Consider the following 17,811-nt stretch of genomic DNA (forward strand, 5'->3'; position numbering starts at 1 on the left):
TTGACTAATAGTTAGGACTGAAATTCAGAACAGTAATATTTTCTTGAGTCATTGAGCTTTCATTCACGCCACTGAACTGTCCACTATTTTGCTAATTCATCTATGGATGTTAGCTTCACTCGTAGCGGTTATAAAAACAACATCACGTTTTTATTTCAGCTTCTCCAACATTTTATAAGAATCCTCGGCAGTCTTTTACGAAGAGTAGAGATTGTATCTGTAAGGTAAGTATTCAGTACATTTGCTTGCCTTAGAGTATATTCTTATAATATTTGGTACTTTACTCCAAAAGAAGACACTATAATACGCTGATGAACATAATACTAATACGCTGCTCACATGGGTAGCTTTTACGAAAACTGTGGAACAGCCTCGGCATTTGCAAATTTACACCAAAAAACGGCAATGCGTATGGGTTTGTCGAAACCTTAATGCCAACGTTGTTCAAGATTACTTAGAAATGTATGCAAGTATATGTTGTTTAATCATAGATGGTTCAGTTCTATTTACTGAAGACAGACGAGCTCATAGAATGATCTTGTGTCCTTCGTACGGAATCCATTAGCAAATGTTTCTTATCGCTATGTCTCTTAAACGGCTTGATGTAGAGTCATTAAAATGGCAAATAATATTATAATCAGATCTAAATAATTTTTATGTCATAGAATATGACAAACACAAAACGGAACACTATTACTGAAGAACTGGTTATATCCAACATGCAAAAAGAGGATCACTCCATTGGCCCTAGTAAAAACAAATGCCTTCTCACCAAATAAAGGAAAATGTAAAGGATCTAGTAGATTTTGAAGGTATCTGACAGAACTATCTACATCTTTGATAAATTATAATTTAAGAAGTCTAGAAAGTATAGAAAATGGAGTCTCCATTGATGCCACAACAGAAAAACGTCACAGAATTGTCATATTTCAACAAATTCCATAAATACTATTTCTGACACCTTAATTAGATAGACTTGTTTAAGCTCAAATGTAAATACTGACGCAATAAATCCGCAACTTATGGAACACAATCCGACAGTTTCCGTCCTTTAGGAAACCTCGTCAAATTAATTAAACTTATGCAGTTATTCTACCAATAAATTTCACGACCAGCAACTGTCTCTCAAAAACAGCTGATAAGGCAGATGCTTGAGTTTCCATCATGATGAATATAAAGCTCCTTGGAGCAACAAGTTATCTAATACTACATTGCATGTTATAGCTACGAATGTATACATGCAAAAAACCATTACACTTCCCTCAGCATATCTTCCCCCAAAGCACTCCCTTCAGCAGATCTCATTTTGACCACGTTCAAGGACAATTACCCCCGACTTTTATACAACTTAGAGATTTTAATAAATAAAGACGTCTGCTTAAAAACACAATCTTTGCCATTTTAATGACTAGTTGTACATTTTTCTTCATCATATTAAAGGATCCCACTCATATATTAATGCAACAATCTGTGATTTATCTCTTTTGATTGACTTGATTTGGAAGTTGGTGACGACCTCCGTGACAGTGACTTGTTTCCAATAAGCACTGTACTTAAAATATAATACACATGAACCTAAAGGAATACGTCAAAAAACGGACATTTAATACAACAGATTGGAATAAGTTTCTTTCCAGTCCATCTACAAATCGAATATAAGAGCTGATGGTTCAGAAATGTAGTGGACTGGATGCCCTTATTTATAAACATGTTCGTGGACAATGCAGGACTAAGAGCGTTGGTCAAACATAATGTTTAAATATGCTGATAACTCACAGTTTGGAGAGGCTGACCAAAACGTTATCAGGGAATGAAAAAAATCCTTATAGATTTCAATGTCAATACATCAGTTGAAACTTTGAATTGATATTTTCTATATCAATCTCAAACAAAAGGTACCATTAAAGACAGTAAGAGAATAAATGGAAAGACTTGAAGCCAAACTTTCGCATCTGTATCCACTCCTTTTGAAGCCAAACTTTCGCATCTGTATCCACTCCTTACGAATTATAAGATAGAACATCATCGGTAAAACGTGACAACAGATGTATTAAACATCTAAAGAAATCAAAACATTGATCTCTACCCAACTGTAATAATTTCAGATACTTTGGGTGAAATATTTTCAACAATTCTTCACCAGAGAACTGTTAAGTAAATATCCGCTGTTTTACTGACCTGAAAGAAAAGATTCGTCTAAATTTCAAGTCTGCTAATGTTATAGATTGCAATAAATCTTCCACATTCTGATAACTACAAGTCTGTCTTTATGGAGCCCGTGACAAATCAGCCGGACCAAATGATATGCAATATCAACATCTGAAAAGATACCTGATACAACTGTCAATGCACTACTAAACATTTTCGATAACATTTAGAAATAATTTTTAAACTTCCCGCCGTCATGGCAAGAAGCATCAGTGATAAGCCACACTTGGCAAGGACCATAACGATCATCACGTCTACCGCCGCACTTAAGTACCATATAATGAATGTCATAGGGCTAAATGGCTCCCTACCTACAGGTATGTTTGCATCCAGTTGACAGAGAGTCCATTCGAAATTATGATAGGTATTACTTGTTCCGAAAGCTTTCCTCTGGGTGGGTGTACCTTGGCAGCATATTGCCAACCAACCTATACATCGTAAATTTATCAATAAACTCCAATACCTTAATCCAGGAACTGATTTCTCTTTACACTTCGACAAATGTTTGGCCTGCTAGAAACCTACAAATACGCATACTGTCAAACGTCACCGAGGGGTAACTTTAAATATAATTTAAAAACAACACAAGGAAATGTTTTAAGATCTGGGAAATCTACGAGCATGTACAGTTTTGCCAACTGTATAATCTTCGTTATTAACTAATTCTCAGTCATGATGGTTCTGTAATTTCTTTGTAAAGGATGCCAAATTATTATGACTTCAGGACAGTAAGCTACCTTTCCTTCTACATATTAGATATCTCAGGGACAAATGCCAAATAGCCCTTGATTTAATACGAGTAGTGGCAAATACAGATTGAGCGGCAGATCCGAATGTCCAGGCCCGGTTACAGAGACCTTTAGTAAAATCTAGAGATGATTTTGACTTTTTGACTTTGTCTGCAAACCTAAAATTTAGACCTTCAGTCCAAAATCATTTAGACTAAACTAAAGAAACAGCACTTAACCTCAGAAGAACAAAATAAGCCCAGCAGTGTAACATCAAACATTACAATTGAATTTTACTATCACAAAAAAAGGTTTTACCTTTCGTATACAAAATATCACTCTCAGCTAGAAACTTCACCCAGCAACCTTGCTAACACTGCAAACTCTCCTTATTCAAATTGTCACTGTGCGTATTATTTCCAATAATATCTTATCATTACAAAGTCGTCAACCAATAATCTCGTTTTGAGAATTAATTCCGTGATATGAAAGTCTCCGATAGTAGCCATACATCCCTGTATAGAAACAGTTCTCATGATTGAGTCAGAGTTGGAACTGTGGTTACGAGGCACCAGAATGCCATCTTGAGTAGATAACGTGATATATCCTCAGATATTATTACAGAAATAGCAACCATAACATCGATCCTAGAGGCATTTAAAGATATGAAGAAAAAAACTTTTGAAGAAAATCATTTTCTCATCCTATTTTATTCTCTTTCAAGAAACCAAACCATTGCAAAACCTTAAATTTGACAATCCGGTATTATCCAAAAGTCTTACAGAAACTTAATTTGATTATAAAATCTGGAAAATGTGTTCTATACTTTAGATACCCAGTCGAACTGATATGAGGGTAATAATAGATACAGCAGCCTAAGCAACTGTGCAGCCTTTATATATGACTAAAATTTAAAGCTTTTTTATAGTGTGGGCTTTATTTTAAATGGGCTTTATTTTAGATAGCTATTATAGATGTTTGGCATCTGTATCTTTTACCAGACTACATTATTTTGTTACGGTTCTCAGAGTGTGGGACACATTCTTGTTTAATATATACCTGATACCACTTTGTAGGACAGACTTTGTTTCATTGTCATCTCGGTGAAGAATCTTCTTGATGATATCCGACAAGGGAAATGGTTGGGATTTCTAAAAGCATGAAGTTTACATGTCACGTTTCGGTTCAGTATTTTAAGTATTTAAACCATTATCATCATTATCTTTTGATGTATTTTTAAAGATTTGCAACATATTTAAAGTTTATTTTTATCTTGTAGGATTACATGTTTAATTTGATTGGAAGGCGCTACTCATCCTAAAGAGTTTAGAACATTTTAATCGTTACGTTTAGCAATGTTTAACTCTGCTGTATATGGACAAGAATGTGCTAAAGGCGTTATTCTGACATAAAGATCAAGTCTTCGTTGCAGATGTTGCATGCTTAGAAGTTAGTTAATTTAGTAAGAGGTGTACAAAATCCCTTACTGTCTCACAAGCAGGTTGAAAGCTCGTAACATTTGCAAAACATTTGAATACACTTTTATCGCTTGATTTTACTTTTTGCATCATGTACCCTCTACAGAAAAGGCAGCTTAGTAGTGGACTTTATCGTGATGACCAACAATACCATTGAGGCAGAGCAACGACTATCGCTGTCCACCTCTAGCCTCGTAAATGGTTCCGTGGAACTGTTCCAGACCCAAACGAGAACAAAGCAGCTGACCATATTGAATAAAAATGGTAATCAATTTCCAGAACTCTCGCATGCATTATTTTTGCAGAATGTCTTTGTGAAATCCGTGTCGTCTAGTTTATTATGGTAATCCGTTTAAAACAGAGAACAATTCTACACACCTCAAGTTACACTTGGTCCTTCAGGCAATGTAGGAATACGATGGATCAATTTTGCTTCCCGTTTAATCATTACATTAAATGAAATAAACAATTATTTTTCAATAAGTAATCCGATCATAGTGTCGTACGAGAACTATGGCTACATCGCAAATCCAGTCCTCCCAGGCTGAAACGTTTTGGCTAAAAACTAAAAGTTATCTGCCCTCCTAGATGTCAGTTAGATAGAGTTATTTCCCTTTTATACAAGGACTGAGGCCAAATCTTATGAATTGTTCAGTTATTACTTAAGCTCATGCAGGGTTATACGCTTTCTACGGACAGAGAGGCCACACAAAATACATACAACCATATAGGAAGTTTTCTGCCTCCAAATCAAGTTGGATGAGTTTCATCCTCATAGGGAAGTATACTCCATCTATAGATTTCCAATATTTCTGTTCTTTTTCTTCCTACGACAAAGTTTCTGAATTATCAGTGTTATCACGTAGCCATCCTAACACACTTTTGCACAACATAGTACACATCTGCACCGATCGCTATGGCTTGCCCTCACATTGCAATAGTCGTATTTAAAAGATGCATGTCTGGTGTGTGATATAGAAAACACGCAGAATATTACTGTATAATTTCCGCTACGTTCGGATAGATACAGTTTTCTTTAGTGTCTTATCTTAGTGTCCACTTCATAGATATATATGTAACGCTTTACTGATTTTGCCTGCATAGGCCGTCATTTGACCATTCTTACAGGTACCATTGTCTTGCAATGGATATCGTATCGTCCACTTCGTAAGTATCAACAATGACGCTTCGATTCATTTGTATGTGGATTTATGATGATTACAATAGATAATTCATTTCTTTTGCTGTATAGTTTCCTTAGCGGACCGATGCACACAGGTATGATTTATATGCCTTGTTTAGTGATAGCATGCAAATCAGAGTTACAATGAGAGACGCTTTGCTAATTTTACCTGCATAGGCAGTCAATCGGCCTTTCCTACATATAGCATTTTATTATTATTAATATTTTAGTGTCCACTTTGTAAGTATTTACGCGACACTCTATTTCTCTACCTGTACAGGCCACGTGCGCCCTTTTACAGGTAAATGTCATAGTGTGATTCTCTGCATTGACACTCCAAAGTTTATAAAGTAAGACGCGAACCGCGATATATATGTATGTATTATCCGCTTTACTTTCGTCTCACAGATTTAGACCATGGATAAGACCAGACTGACAACCACTCTACATGTGTAGTTTACTCCTGCTGTCATTCTATGAATACATATCAGACTTGCATATCAAAGGACAGAAGTCAATTGACGGCACAACTAAGGGTACTAAAGGGGAAGGCACAGAAGCACGCCTTGAGAAACGAAGAGGTCGTCAGTTTGCACGCAAGCGTATGAACCATATCACTTGCTGGGGAGCTAAATAAACAGCATGAACTGCCTCAGTTACAATCTCGCATATCAGAATTAGGGACCGGCTAATTAATTAATCTCCCGTTTCCCGTCCCAACCTCAAGAACTGGAAAATATCATGCCAGCTAAGTCCCTTCACAACCCCTGATCGCAATGGGCCACGACCACAATTGATCAGACAGTATTAGCAAACAAAGCTCTCTATGTATGATGTCCTGCTTACTGCCTCTGTAACCAAATCATGTCACTTTACTTGTCCGCTAGCCTATGACACTCAGAAGAAGCCTATACTTAGCGACAGCTTGGAAGTAACGGGATCTAACACATGACGTGCTACGAGTGTGGTGAGCCACCATCCTCGACATTCTTCTCTAGCTACTTCGCAGGTAGCACAAGAGACGTGGTCTTCATTACCTTTATCCAAAGTTGACGAAAGCGTGATCTTAGTTCCCTCGTCGTTCTTCAATCTAACTATGATGCGTGAAAATTCAGCCTTACAAGCTTGGAAATAAGACGTTTTCCGTCTGCTCACATCGGAGTTCTGTCCACCTCCTTCCTCTATAATACTTGCTTGATCTACAGTTCCGGTATCAGATGATAATTTACTAAAGGAACAATCTACTTTACTTTTTCTCTCAGTCTGGCATAGGTGCTGACATTTTGGCCTGCATCAGCCGACGCTTTTTCTCACAGACGTCTTCCCTCGAATTGTAGTTGGCGGTTCTTCAAGCCCCACACACCAGTTTTCTATTTAGATACCCAGCAGATGATATGTAACGTTGTGGCCATGGGATCAATGTTTTACCTAGCATTCATGTCGATCTTTCAACAGGAGGAACACATATAGTCTTTTCCCACCGCGAATCTCACCGGACATGCGTGGGTGTCTGATTATAGCGTGGCTCGCGTCTTACGCAAAACGGCCCAACTTGCTCTAGCCAAGACCGTAATAGCAGTTACAAACTACCAACTGTTAAAATAAGAGTATGTGCTCTCTACCTCCATCTTTTATAAAGACCTCCATGACGCCAAGCTAAGATCGCAACCTTAATCGTCTAGTTTCCTTTTTAATGATCATGTTGAACGACTCTGCAAACAAGCCACCAAAGATACTATCTTCCCACCCACCCAGCAGTCCCAGCTACATACAGCCGAGGGAATCGGAAGGCAATCAAGGAAAGATCGGAGCGACATTCCTAAAACACAGACCATTGGGAACAGTCGTACCGAATTCACAACCACTGATAATCACAGTTCTCCCGAACTTAAAGTAAACAAGACGTAGACAGAGGGCACTCATTTTCGTTGACGTTTCTCTTCACGAGATCCGCCTTATCTCAAGTGACATATTCTTCTGGCCTCCATTATCACATATCCTGGCTGGGAGAAGAATGCAATTATTCGCGCTTAGAGATTCTAAAGATTAGGCGCTATACAAAGTCATTATTATTATTATTATTATTATTATTATTTTCTGCCGATTGGGGAAGGTTTGCCATGACGATGTATGGACCAGACAAGTGGTTTCCAAAGGACTCAGTATCACTTTCAGCGAATCTTCCTCCTTTTCCCGGGTTCCCTCAGGTACAAACGCTTCACTCTTTACTCCGTCATCGACCTAAGCCCAGTCAGTCGACCAATTTGCACTTATTGGTTCATGATGGAATGCAATAACGGGTTGCAAGAGGCCTGACCTCACTTCCCCAGTTATACGGCTTCCAGGCATTCGTTGTGATTCTCTACAAAATCTACATTCTACAAAACAAGAGTCGAGTTATATCTTGGAGAAATTCATGATATCCATTGTTCCTCTCCTTCTCATCCAAAGTCTCCTTGTTAGCACTGACATCTTATCATTTCAAGAGTGTGGTCATTTATGGAGCTCAGCACTCATGGAAACTGAGTATGTCTCCATCCGGAACGTGAATTGTATTAGTACAATGACGGCTTCCTTGCTTATACCAAACAATCCACCCGCCAGAGAATTCTGGGTTTGCTTAGTCTTAGTACTAGGTCGGCTTCTTGGGCTCCGATTACAAATAGTTATGTGGTACAAATAGAGGCCAAACCTTTGAACATTGAACCACCTTTCACAATCTGCGTAATATGATGTACTATCTTGAACGTGCGGAAACCCCACTGGACTCATGTCGTGGAAAGCTCTGCAAGTACAACCTCAGACAATTACAGTCTGTACGGATAGGGGCTCGGAGACGGGGGGGAGCAAGCCTAAGTCCATCACTACGGCATGTCATTGGAGTGTGGCCGCCACATGATCATTATCCACGTATCAACATTCTCCAGATGAAACCCGTTCTGAAAGCTTTTCGTTAATGGGTAAAGAACCTACATGGGAATGGAGTTCTCTGTCTGTTCGACATCTCCACTGTGCTATGGTGACTTATCTCAAATGGCAAGGTGGAACGAAAATGCCAGACCTTCCCGTTCTTGTTTGAGAATTTCTAACATTGGTGTCTTCCACGACAAATCCATGTCCAAGTTCGACATATCATACAGCGGCTAAATATATTACCGGACTCGTCCGCAAATACAAACGTAATGGTCTCTTCATCCCTCAGTTTTCACTCAATATGTGTCATGGGACCAACCAGTGGTGGACCTATTCGCGACAAGGTGGAATGCCCAACTGACACCCTTTCTCTAACCAGTCCAGGGTCCAAAGGCATGTCCAGTCGATGCTCTTTCTATAGATTGCAATGGCATAAATGTATACGCTTGCCGTCAAACACCTCTGATTGCGAAGTTGATACAGAAAGCATGAGAATCGGATTGCCGCCTCACCCTGATTGCTCCCATCAAAAGGGAAATTTAGATCAATGACCTCATGAATTTCGCAAGAGATTCTCCAGGAAATCTAGAAAAACCCTCATCTGCTCAAAAAACCACGACGGCAGTTGTTTCGTCCCAACGCAGAAATGATGACCCCGCACGTATGGATCTTATTAAACTATGCCCTCAGGAACAAACAGTTTCTACAGCCAGTAGTGTCTAAATCACTCAAGCGAGATGGTCCTTTACCTTAAAGGTGTACGAAGGCAATGGAATATTTTTCTCACAGTGGTGCGCACAAGAACAGTTTAAATCACTGCAGGCATCTATACCTCAATAGCTAGCTTCCTACTTAGACCATCTGACGAGAAACAGTTAAAACCAATCACAATAAAACCTACCGTTCTATTATCACTGCTAAGTTGCCTTATCATGGTAGAGAGGATATTCCACGAATCAAAGACCTATCCAATCTTCTATTCAAGTTTGGTTACACGCGTCCAGTGACATTGGATCCTTTCCCAAGTGGAAGCTATCATGGGTACTAACCTGGCTGAACAAGACACCTTTTGAACCACTCTCAGGAGCCTAATTCGTTCACCTCTCATATAATGCCTGCTTCAATACTGCATTAGCGAACGGCAAAGCAGAATAAGTGAAATACAAGATTCATTAGAAGAAACCAAATTGTTCTACTAAAATATATTTCTTCGATAATACTTACCCGATTATAATACACATTCACTCTCCCATATAGACAGCGTGCCTTCCGCTCCAGTAGTAAATGAATACTTCACGTCATTTGGCGCTAATCCAGGTAGTTTCGGAAGATCGCTCTATCTAACTAACACTTCGGTGGGAAGATAACGTTTGTTTAGCAATTTATTTAAACCTTTTACGTCAAAACGAGAGCTTGATTTCCGAGGCAGTAGTAGTTCTCTTAAGATGTTATGATGGGGTAAGTATTATCGAGAAAAATCATATTTACTAAATTAATGGTTTTTAGCATGATATTTGCATCTTGCACTTAGTGCAGCTCTGATGAATAAGTTCAAATATCAGCAGTTTGAATACACATATAATTTCAGACCTTGCTTACAGCCTTCCCACAAAACGGAAACAATATTTTATAGATTCTATCTGCAACGATCATAATACTTCATCTCAGACTCCTCTCAAATCTTTGTGTAAACTGGCTAGTTATCTGACATTAACCAATCAGATACAGTGGGGCCTCTAAATCAAAATGGGTGTATACTTTTGAGGTCATTGGATTTTAACTCCCAGAAGAGTTTCCTCACTATTTTATCTAAACTTTATACTTAAGTAATAACAGAATTTAAAATGACTGTTGAAGTTTAAATTATATTATTTTGCTTCTATGTACTTTGCAGTCACATTCTACAGCGACAGATCCTATGATGTGTGTAGTATCCATGTAACCCTATTTCCGTGTCAGGAAAAGAATGAATGTCAAATTGAAAACGGAATGCCATTCTGCAGGTATATATACTTAAGTATTATGTGCAACGCCATATCCATGAATTAATGTTAGTCAGTTTTTGTGACTATGGTTAATAAATATGTACAAAAATACCATTTCCAATATATGAAGTCATGACGAAAGATCATAGCAGGTTGTTTGCAGACTGTAGGTGAACTGTATTTTAGCACATGTTTTTGACAGTATTAAACCTCTAGTAATACAAGAAATTCGTTTGCATCGTTGTATTAAAGGTACATACTTCATTTCCAGGCAAAAGGTTGATTCCCCATGTAAGTGGATGAAGTCTCTCTCTCTCTCTCTCTCTCTCTCACACACACACACACACATGCATATAAACAACAGGTGGAATAATTTTATTCTTCAAGCACTATGATTTAATAAATCATATGTTACTTTAGTAGTAAACCATGCAATAATTATTCAAACGGTTTAAGTCAAAATCTTCAATCTAACATTTTTAACTGAATAAATATAACTAAAATAATAGAATCATTCCCAAGGAAGCCAACTGCACATTTTAAAACCTCATCGTACATAATATTTAAGTAACTGTACACTAGAAATTATTCTATATACTTTTGTTCTACTATATATTTGTTCAGAACGTAATTATTTGTGTTGCTGCCCAATATTTGCCATCCATCTACAACGATATGTATCACATGACTATCAACATTCGTCAGATGCAAAACGACTCTGTGTAATTTGGTCTTTGCTCATATTCGTAATCAACATTCATTCCGCCTCTGAAACTGTCCTCTATGTATTTTGGTCATTGCTCATATTCGGAATCAGCATTCAATCCGCCTCTGAACCTTTCATTTTCGTTGATCCTAATAGTTTCATCGTATCACGCAGTTTTACTTAGAACCCCCTTATCTCTTCATCTATGAGCACCAGTAGGTCGTGATGCGAATGATTGTAAAGTATTGCATAATACAATTTAACTTGCAAAACAATAAATCGTTATGGTAATACAGACTAGATATACATGTGAATAATATATGTACCTTTGAGACCTAGTAAAATTTTAAAGCTAACTTTTCATTGGAAGATTAAATGCATCACTTTAAAGGCTTGCATAGATTATATTCAAATGAGGGTAGGCACATCTTACAACCAACAGTGGAATCTATGTGGTTTTCTTTTGCAGATACGGAGCGTATTATCATTGCTGGGATACTAGGTGCTTTCGGCTGTCTCCTGCTAATTGCTCTTATCATATTTGTACTCTATCGAATCAGGCGGAACAAGAAAAATAAAATAAAGAGGCGGATTACAAGGCAACGACAAAGGTTAGTGTATGTGTGTGTGTGATTTGCATTTTTAACGTAGCTTTAACAATGTTTCAGTCATATCGCTACGATGTCTGCAGTATGGCAGTTTAAAGTGATGTCTAGCACTGGGGTATTATGCCACAGACATGTAGCATCATTTCCCACCTAGTCACGTTATCCTGACACCGGGCCGACCAGTCCTAACACTTACCTCTTAATGCTGAGCGCCAAGCGAGGCAGCTGTTAGTACCACTTTTGTAAGTCTTTGGTATGACTCAGCCGTGGATCGAACCCACGACCTCCCGCATCCGAGGCGGACACTCTAACCACTAGGCCACCGGAGCGGTCACAGAAGTTAGTAATAAAACGAATCATGAAAAATACCTAGGGATCAGACTTGCACGAATAAAGGGGAATATGAGTCCATGGTAGCATTAACCTCACAGGATGTGTATCTATATTTTATCATCAGAGGCTTACTACTTCTTCTGGGACTGCAGGTGAAAAGAAATGGGAATACAATGGAATGAGTGTCTTCGTCTAATTTGTTCTATTGGTTCTAGGGCAACTAAAGGGTCCCTGTGTTCCAAGTGGACATATTTTATAACATGAGATTCGCCTTTGTCTGATATTACTTACCAAGGATGGTAGTATTACATTTGTGATTATATTTTGTCTCACAATTAGGGTACATTTTTTATGTTCTCAGTTGCAAAATAGTTGCACAAATATTACAAAAGTTTATATAGATAAATCATGTAAGCCATTTATATTCTGCATTGGCATTTATCTCTGCATATGCTGAAGAAACCCATTTTATCAAGTAATTAACCTGGTAGAGATAGGGATAATGGGGGAAGAATACAAAAGGTAGAGAGAAAAAAATCTTACTTTGTTTTATCAATGTTATTTGCTTTCTTCATTTGATAGTCTGGAAGAACAGTCCTCATTATAATGTGCTACGGCCAGAGTGGCACAATCGGATGCAGGGTTACCATCCTCCTCGTTCGTATAGTGGCAAAATGGTCTTCTAGACTGCAGTGATGGAAGTTGATATAAACATTAACAAACAATAGTTATCATGGATAATAAACGATGATTTATGAATGAAACAAGACTGTTTTTCCCAAAGAAAGAGCATTTTGTTCTTTATTTATGCATGCATATACATACGTGTGTGTGTGTGTGTAAATATTCTTAACATGTAGCTTTCTCTGTATCAGCTTTTCTTAAATACATTAACAGGAAAATTATATTTACATTAACATTGTGAACCTGATACTAGCTTTGTTTACCTTGTACATATATTTTTATTATTATATATCTGCAGGAAATAGCAAGTGTCGTATAGTATATACTATTTTTGGTTTAAGGACACTGGATGGAAAACCCGACAAAGCCGGACTTTACACTTAATATGTCATATACCGTTAATGACAGAATGTAATTATTGATTAAATGCAAAATCACGTATCAATAATATGTGAAAGTAAGGTGGAACATGATTACATGATAGCTTTTTACATACAAAAGATAACCAGTAACAATGATTCTACATTTCAAGAACGGTTTTACGGCACAACAATACGAAGTCATAGGTTCAACTTAAATACTTGAACTAATCAGCGATCATACTTCTATTACCAAGGGATACTTGTGCATCTGTGTGTAGCATGAACTAGTTCTTCAATGTTATGTCAACATTTTCTGTAAATGACAGTTTCTTATACATCTGCAATGACGATGTGAAGACGTATAGGTGCAATGACATATATTTTCCTATCAAAATGTGTTAATTTAAATGTCTTCGTTTACATTATTTTATCAATAAATGTTAACTAATACACTCCTTTTTAGAAACTATTTTATCTTTTTGTTTTAAGGCTCCTTACTGAAGAGAGAAGTCTGATTACCAATGCTTCCATTTCCATAATTTTTGTTCCAACTCATGTACTGTATAAAAAAATTTAAACAAAAGACACAATTTCCATCTATATCCACTGTTTTGGGGCAGTCTGCTGATACTAAATAATAGCAATTGTGTTTTGTGCAATGTTTCCAAAGAAAAAATTAAAATGCCAACCCTAATCTTAATAATTGAACTTCTACTAATTCTAGACCGGTGAATTATCATACTTGAATATTAGAAGGTGTAAGTAACACAATGTTTATAACTATGCCCTCCTCGTTATTGGATTTGATTTTTATCACCTGCCTAGAAGCAAGGCATTTGTTCTATGTTGTCTGCTCTTAATCAGCAGACCCTATAGTCATCTTTGTTACAAAGTCAGTTCCTAAAATGAAACAAGGATAAGTTAAATGCACTTAATCCTGTACTATCTACCTTATGTTAATCAAAAAAGAATTTATTTTTAGCTGAAATAATAAAGTTTGCTTTGTGAAAGCAAAATGCATTAGTAAAATTAAATTTAGACAAGGGGCGCTTTCACTACGAAACGTAGTTGTTATGAATAAAGATGTACACAGGAAAGAGAGCGATAGTGCGCATTCTAGTATTAAGAAATGTCAGTTTTATAAATTATGCCAACCCGTGAGAAGTACAGTGAGCATCACTAAATTTTGACAACGGTGAATAATATCCCATTGAAAATCACCTGATGAATTGATCACAAAAATATGTCAAGATGATATTTCAAGAGTTAAAGCTGTTGATGTCTTCATTCAGTGAGACAAAAAGAAGAACGCGAAAGTAAAGAAAACAACTGCAAACAAATGAAAAACAATTTTCAACAGTTTTAAAGAAACCGTTCTGGCATTATATCTTATTGATTTGGTAAAAATGTTGCCAATTTAATGTTTAAAAGAAACATATCTTTGTCACTAAAATGTTGGCCGTGAAAAAGAACATCTACAAATCAGTCTGGTTGACAAAATCTCACTTATTTTTAGAGAACATCTTGATAATAAGGTCTTCTAAGTTTGGACCAACTATAATCTTTTAAATACGTGTAAATTTTGAAATACGGATTGCATAGTTCTTCATATATTGTCAGAGATCATCCTGATATTAAAACTTTATATTTCTGTAAAGTTTCTTTACAGATGATTCCAGTCCATCAATAAAGATGGTAGTCATCGCTAAAATTGCACAATTTTAAAATGAAATTTTCTTATGAGCTATTCAACAAATGTGTACCAAATTGATAGAGAGAGCGAGAGTTAAATATCTTTGGAACATATAACCTTGTAATTGCTTCAAATTGTTCAGATCTGATATCATTAATAACCAATGTTTCTGAAGTTACAAAAATAACCATTTCTCAACACAAAGTAACCTAGCAAAACTAGCTTTTGCTACTAGTAGAAATCGCATGAGGAATTCCATGCCAATTTAAATATCATTATTTAAACAACAACTTAATTTTACAGCCACTAACCCACCCACCCACTCCCCAAACGGTACCCTGGTGTATCATCTACATTACCAAATATCATGTGTTATCAAATCAGTGATATAATGTGCCAAAAGGAAGGTTTATTTACGAGCTGTCATACAACTCTTATCCGGCTTATAACATTTTGAACTTGATAAATGCTTTTTCTCTAATGTTTGGAAATGATTTGTATTTGTTTGATTTATTTTATCTCGCATGATTATTTTCCTCCGATGGAATGATATGACATAACAATTATTATTTCTAAATTTTTAGTGAGAGATCGAGAAAATTATGTCACATAATTTGCACCAAAGATTTGGAAATATTTCCAGTATTTTATAGTACTGGATTGGTGTTTCTATGACCCTTATTACAACAATGTGTCATCTTTATTTACCTATTTTTGATGACTTATTGCCTCTCTCTCTCTCTCTCTCTCTCTCCTCTTCATATCGCATTTGTATTATGCGTTAACTTAGAAAAAATAACTCAATCATGTTTCATTCTGAAATGTCTACGCATTCTTTGTCTGTAAATATTGTCCGGAAATATGTCATGATCATGATAGATTGAAATTCTGCAATGTGTGTCAATTATACAATAATGACATGTATGACAACATATTATTTGTTCCATTTTTAAATTTTATATAAACACTTCATGTACACTGTGCTTCTGTATTCTGTGATTTTCCTGTCTGTTGAGAACTATTAATTTTTATAATTGTGTACAAAGGTCAAAGTCAGTATAGTATCATTAGCCCATAAAATATAATAATTACTGCATAAACAAGTGCGGGACATTACAAAGGCTGGTAATACAGCCATCATGAAACCTCTTAGGACAACTGGAACCAGATTATAATGTTCATGGAAAACGTATCTTAAAAGGTACAGAGAAGTTAATATGGCAAGAAGAGTTACTGACTTAAAAACTCATTAAGTTATTATTTATGACGATAGATTGAGCCTCATATTTTATACATGTGCCACAACTACGAAAATAAAAAAATTAGGAGGGACGTACATATAAATAGTCATTACCCATACAGTGATGCTGCAAGCATTTATTCAGTGATTGAAACTGTTCATACAGTGGATCAGTTTTGTGGGCGCAAGACATAAACCTAATGATTCAATTCATACAGTGGTTGAAAATCAATGAGATGTTAGTGCAGTTCATTTGGCATTCAAATAGGATCCACAAATACCTCATATAAGTTACCCACATTAACATACGGGTAGCATAACTTCTTTGACAATGAGCCACTAAATTATAATGGTCCTATGTTATCAGTCACTTAAAAGAACCACCTAAGATGGTCAACATAATTTTTATTTTGAAAATTTGAAATGCAAATGATAAACTCCACAGGTTAAGAATGATCCCAAACTGTTTCGCAGAAATGAGGACTCTTCAAAATATTTGATTCATACATTAACCCGCAAGTGAGAGAGAGCAACTGTCAGCTGTTAGGAATTATACAATATCAACACGAATAGGTCATGGAAATGAATATATGAAAAGTTGTATCTGCACTCTTTGCATGTACCACATTTTTCCCCAGTTAACTGTTGTTGTAGTTTGGTGGGAGCTAACTATAAGGTAAGGCAAGGCAAGGTAAGGTAAGGTTATTCAGACTACAAAGTCCATACTTCAAAATTAAATATAATTATAAAGTCAAAACATTGTAAACATAAAAGAACATATATATCATACATACAAGTATACATGTACATCTACAAAAATTAATTGTGCCATGCATTGTTAAGAATGAAATTAAATGGCGCATTTAAAGAGTAATTTGTTCCATCTACTAATTCAACAGTTTTAATGAATGTCATAGTTCCAAAGAGATTTCAATATGCAGTTTTTACTATTAGATATTCTTGTCATCATTGAGAAAACATATTTTCTCATTACTTCATCAAAACTGAATACATTATAATTTACAAACCTGTTGGAGGCACTGTTCCACCTAGAAAGACCTAATAGAAAATGAAGACTATTATTATAACCAATAACTAGTTTTCTTTTCATACATTCACTAAAGTTTGTCGACAGAGGAGCACAATACATAGTGCAGCAATAAGATTTGAATAATCTAATTTTGATATTCAATGAACAATTCTTAAATTTATGTAGAAGCATGTTTGTTCGAATACACAAAAATCTGTAATGTCTCATCATACCTTCATTTTCCGACCGATTGGATTTCAAAATATGACCCAAATAGGTATAACTGTTGACATTAGTAAAAGCATTGCCGTTAAGATGTACAGGGGGAGGAGATGGTAATTTGAAAGAAGTTGGCTGAAAGACCATGCAATCTGATTTTTTTGTATTATAGATGATATCATTCTCAAATGCGTATTGTTCACATATCTTTAATAATTTCCTTAAACCTGTGATAGAAGGACTTATCAATAACATATCATCAGCAAAACTAAAATTGTTAAGAAACAACGCATTTGGTGGCAAACGTAACCCCACGTAACACAGACCGAGCTTACGGTTCAACTCGCTATATATATATTAAATAACAAACGGGAAAGAGTACCCCCTGCCTCACCCCACTGGTTACACGGAAAGCGCTGGATATTACTTCCCCATCGCACA

General features: G+C 36.3%; 1 protein-coding gene across 1 annotated transcript in view; it reads left to right on the top strand.

Moving 5' to 3' along the window:
- LOC149786523 (uncharacterized) overlaps positions 1-15,859 on the top strand; it is a 119,112-nt gene extending 103,253 nt beyond the window's left edge. Inside the window, exons 35-40 of the mRNA XM_089975941.1 lie at positions 160-224; positions 4,521-4,678; positions 10,405-10,513; positions 10,767-10,786; positions 11,671-11,812; positions 12,725-15,859. Of these exons, the coding sequence (XP_089832067.1) occupies positions 160-224; positions 4,521-4,678; positions 10,405-10,513; positions 10,767-10,786; positions 11,671-11,812; positions 12,725-12,749 (519 nt within the window). The 3' untranslated portion in view covers positions 12,750-15,859. The remainder of the gene's footprint in view (positions 1-159; positions 225-4,520; positions 4,679-10,404; positions 10,514-10,766; positions 10,787-11,670; positions 11,813-12,724) is intronic.
- Positions 15,860-17,811: the final 1,952 nt, after the last annotated feature.

Source organism: Sinohyriopsis cumingii, chromosome 12 (genome assembly GCF_028554795.1).
Source record: "Sinohyriopsis cumingii isolate HCF-2022 chromosome 12, ASM2855479v2, whole genome shotgun sequence".
Taxonomy (NCBI): domain Eukaryota; kingdom Metazoa; phylum Mollusca; class Bivalvia; order Unionida; family Unionidae; genus Sinohyriopsis; species Sinohyriopsis cumingii.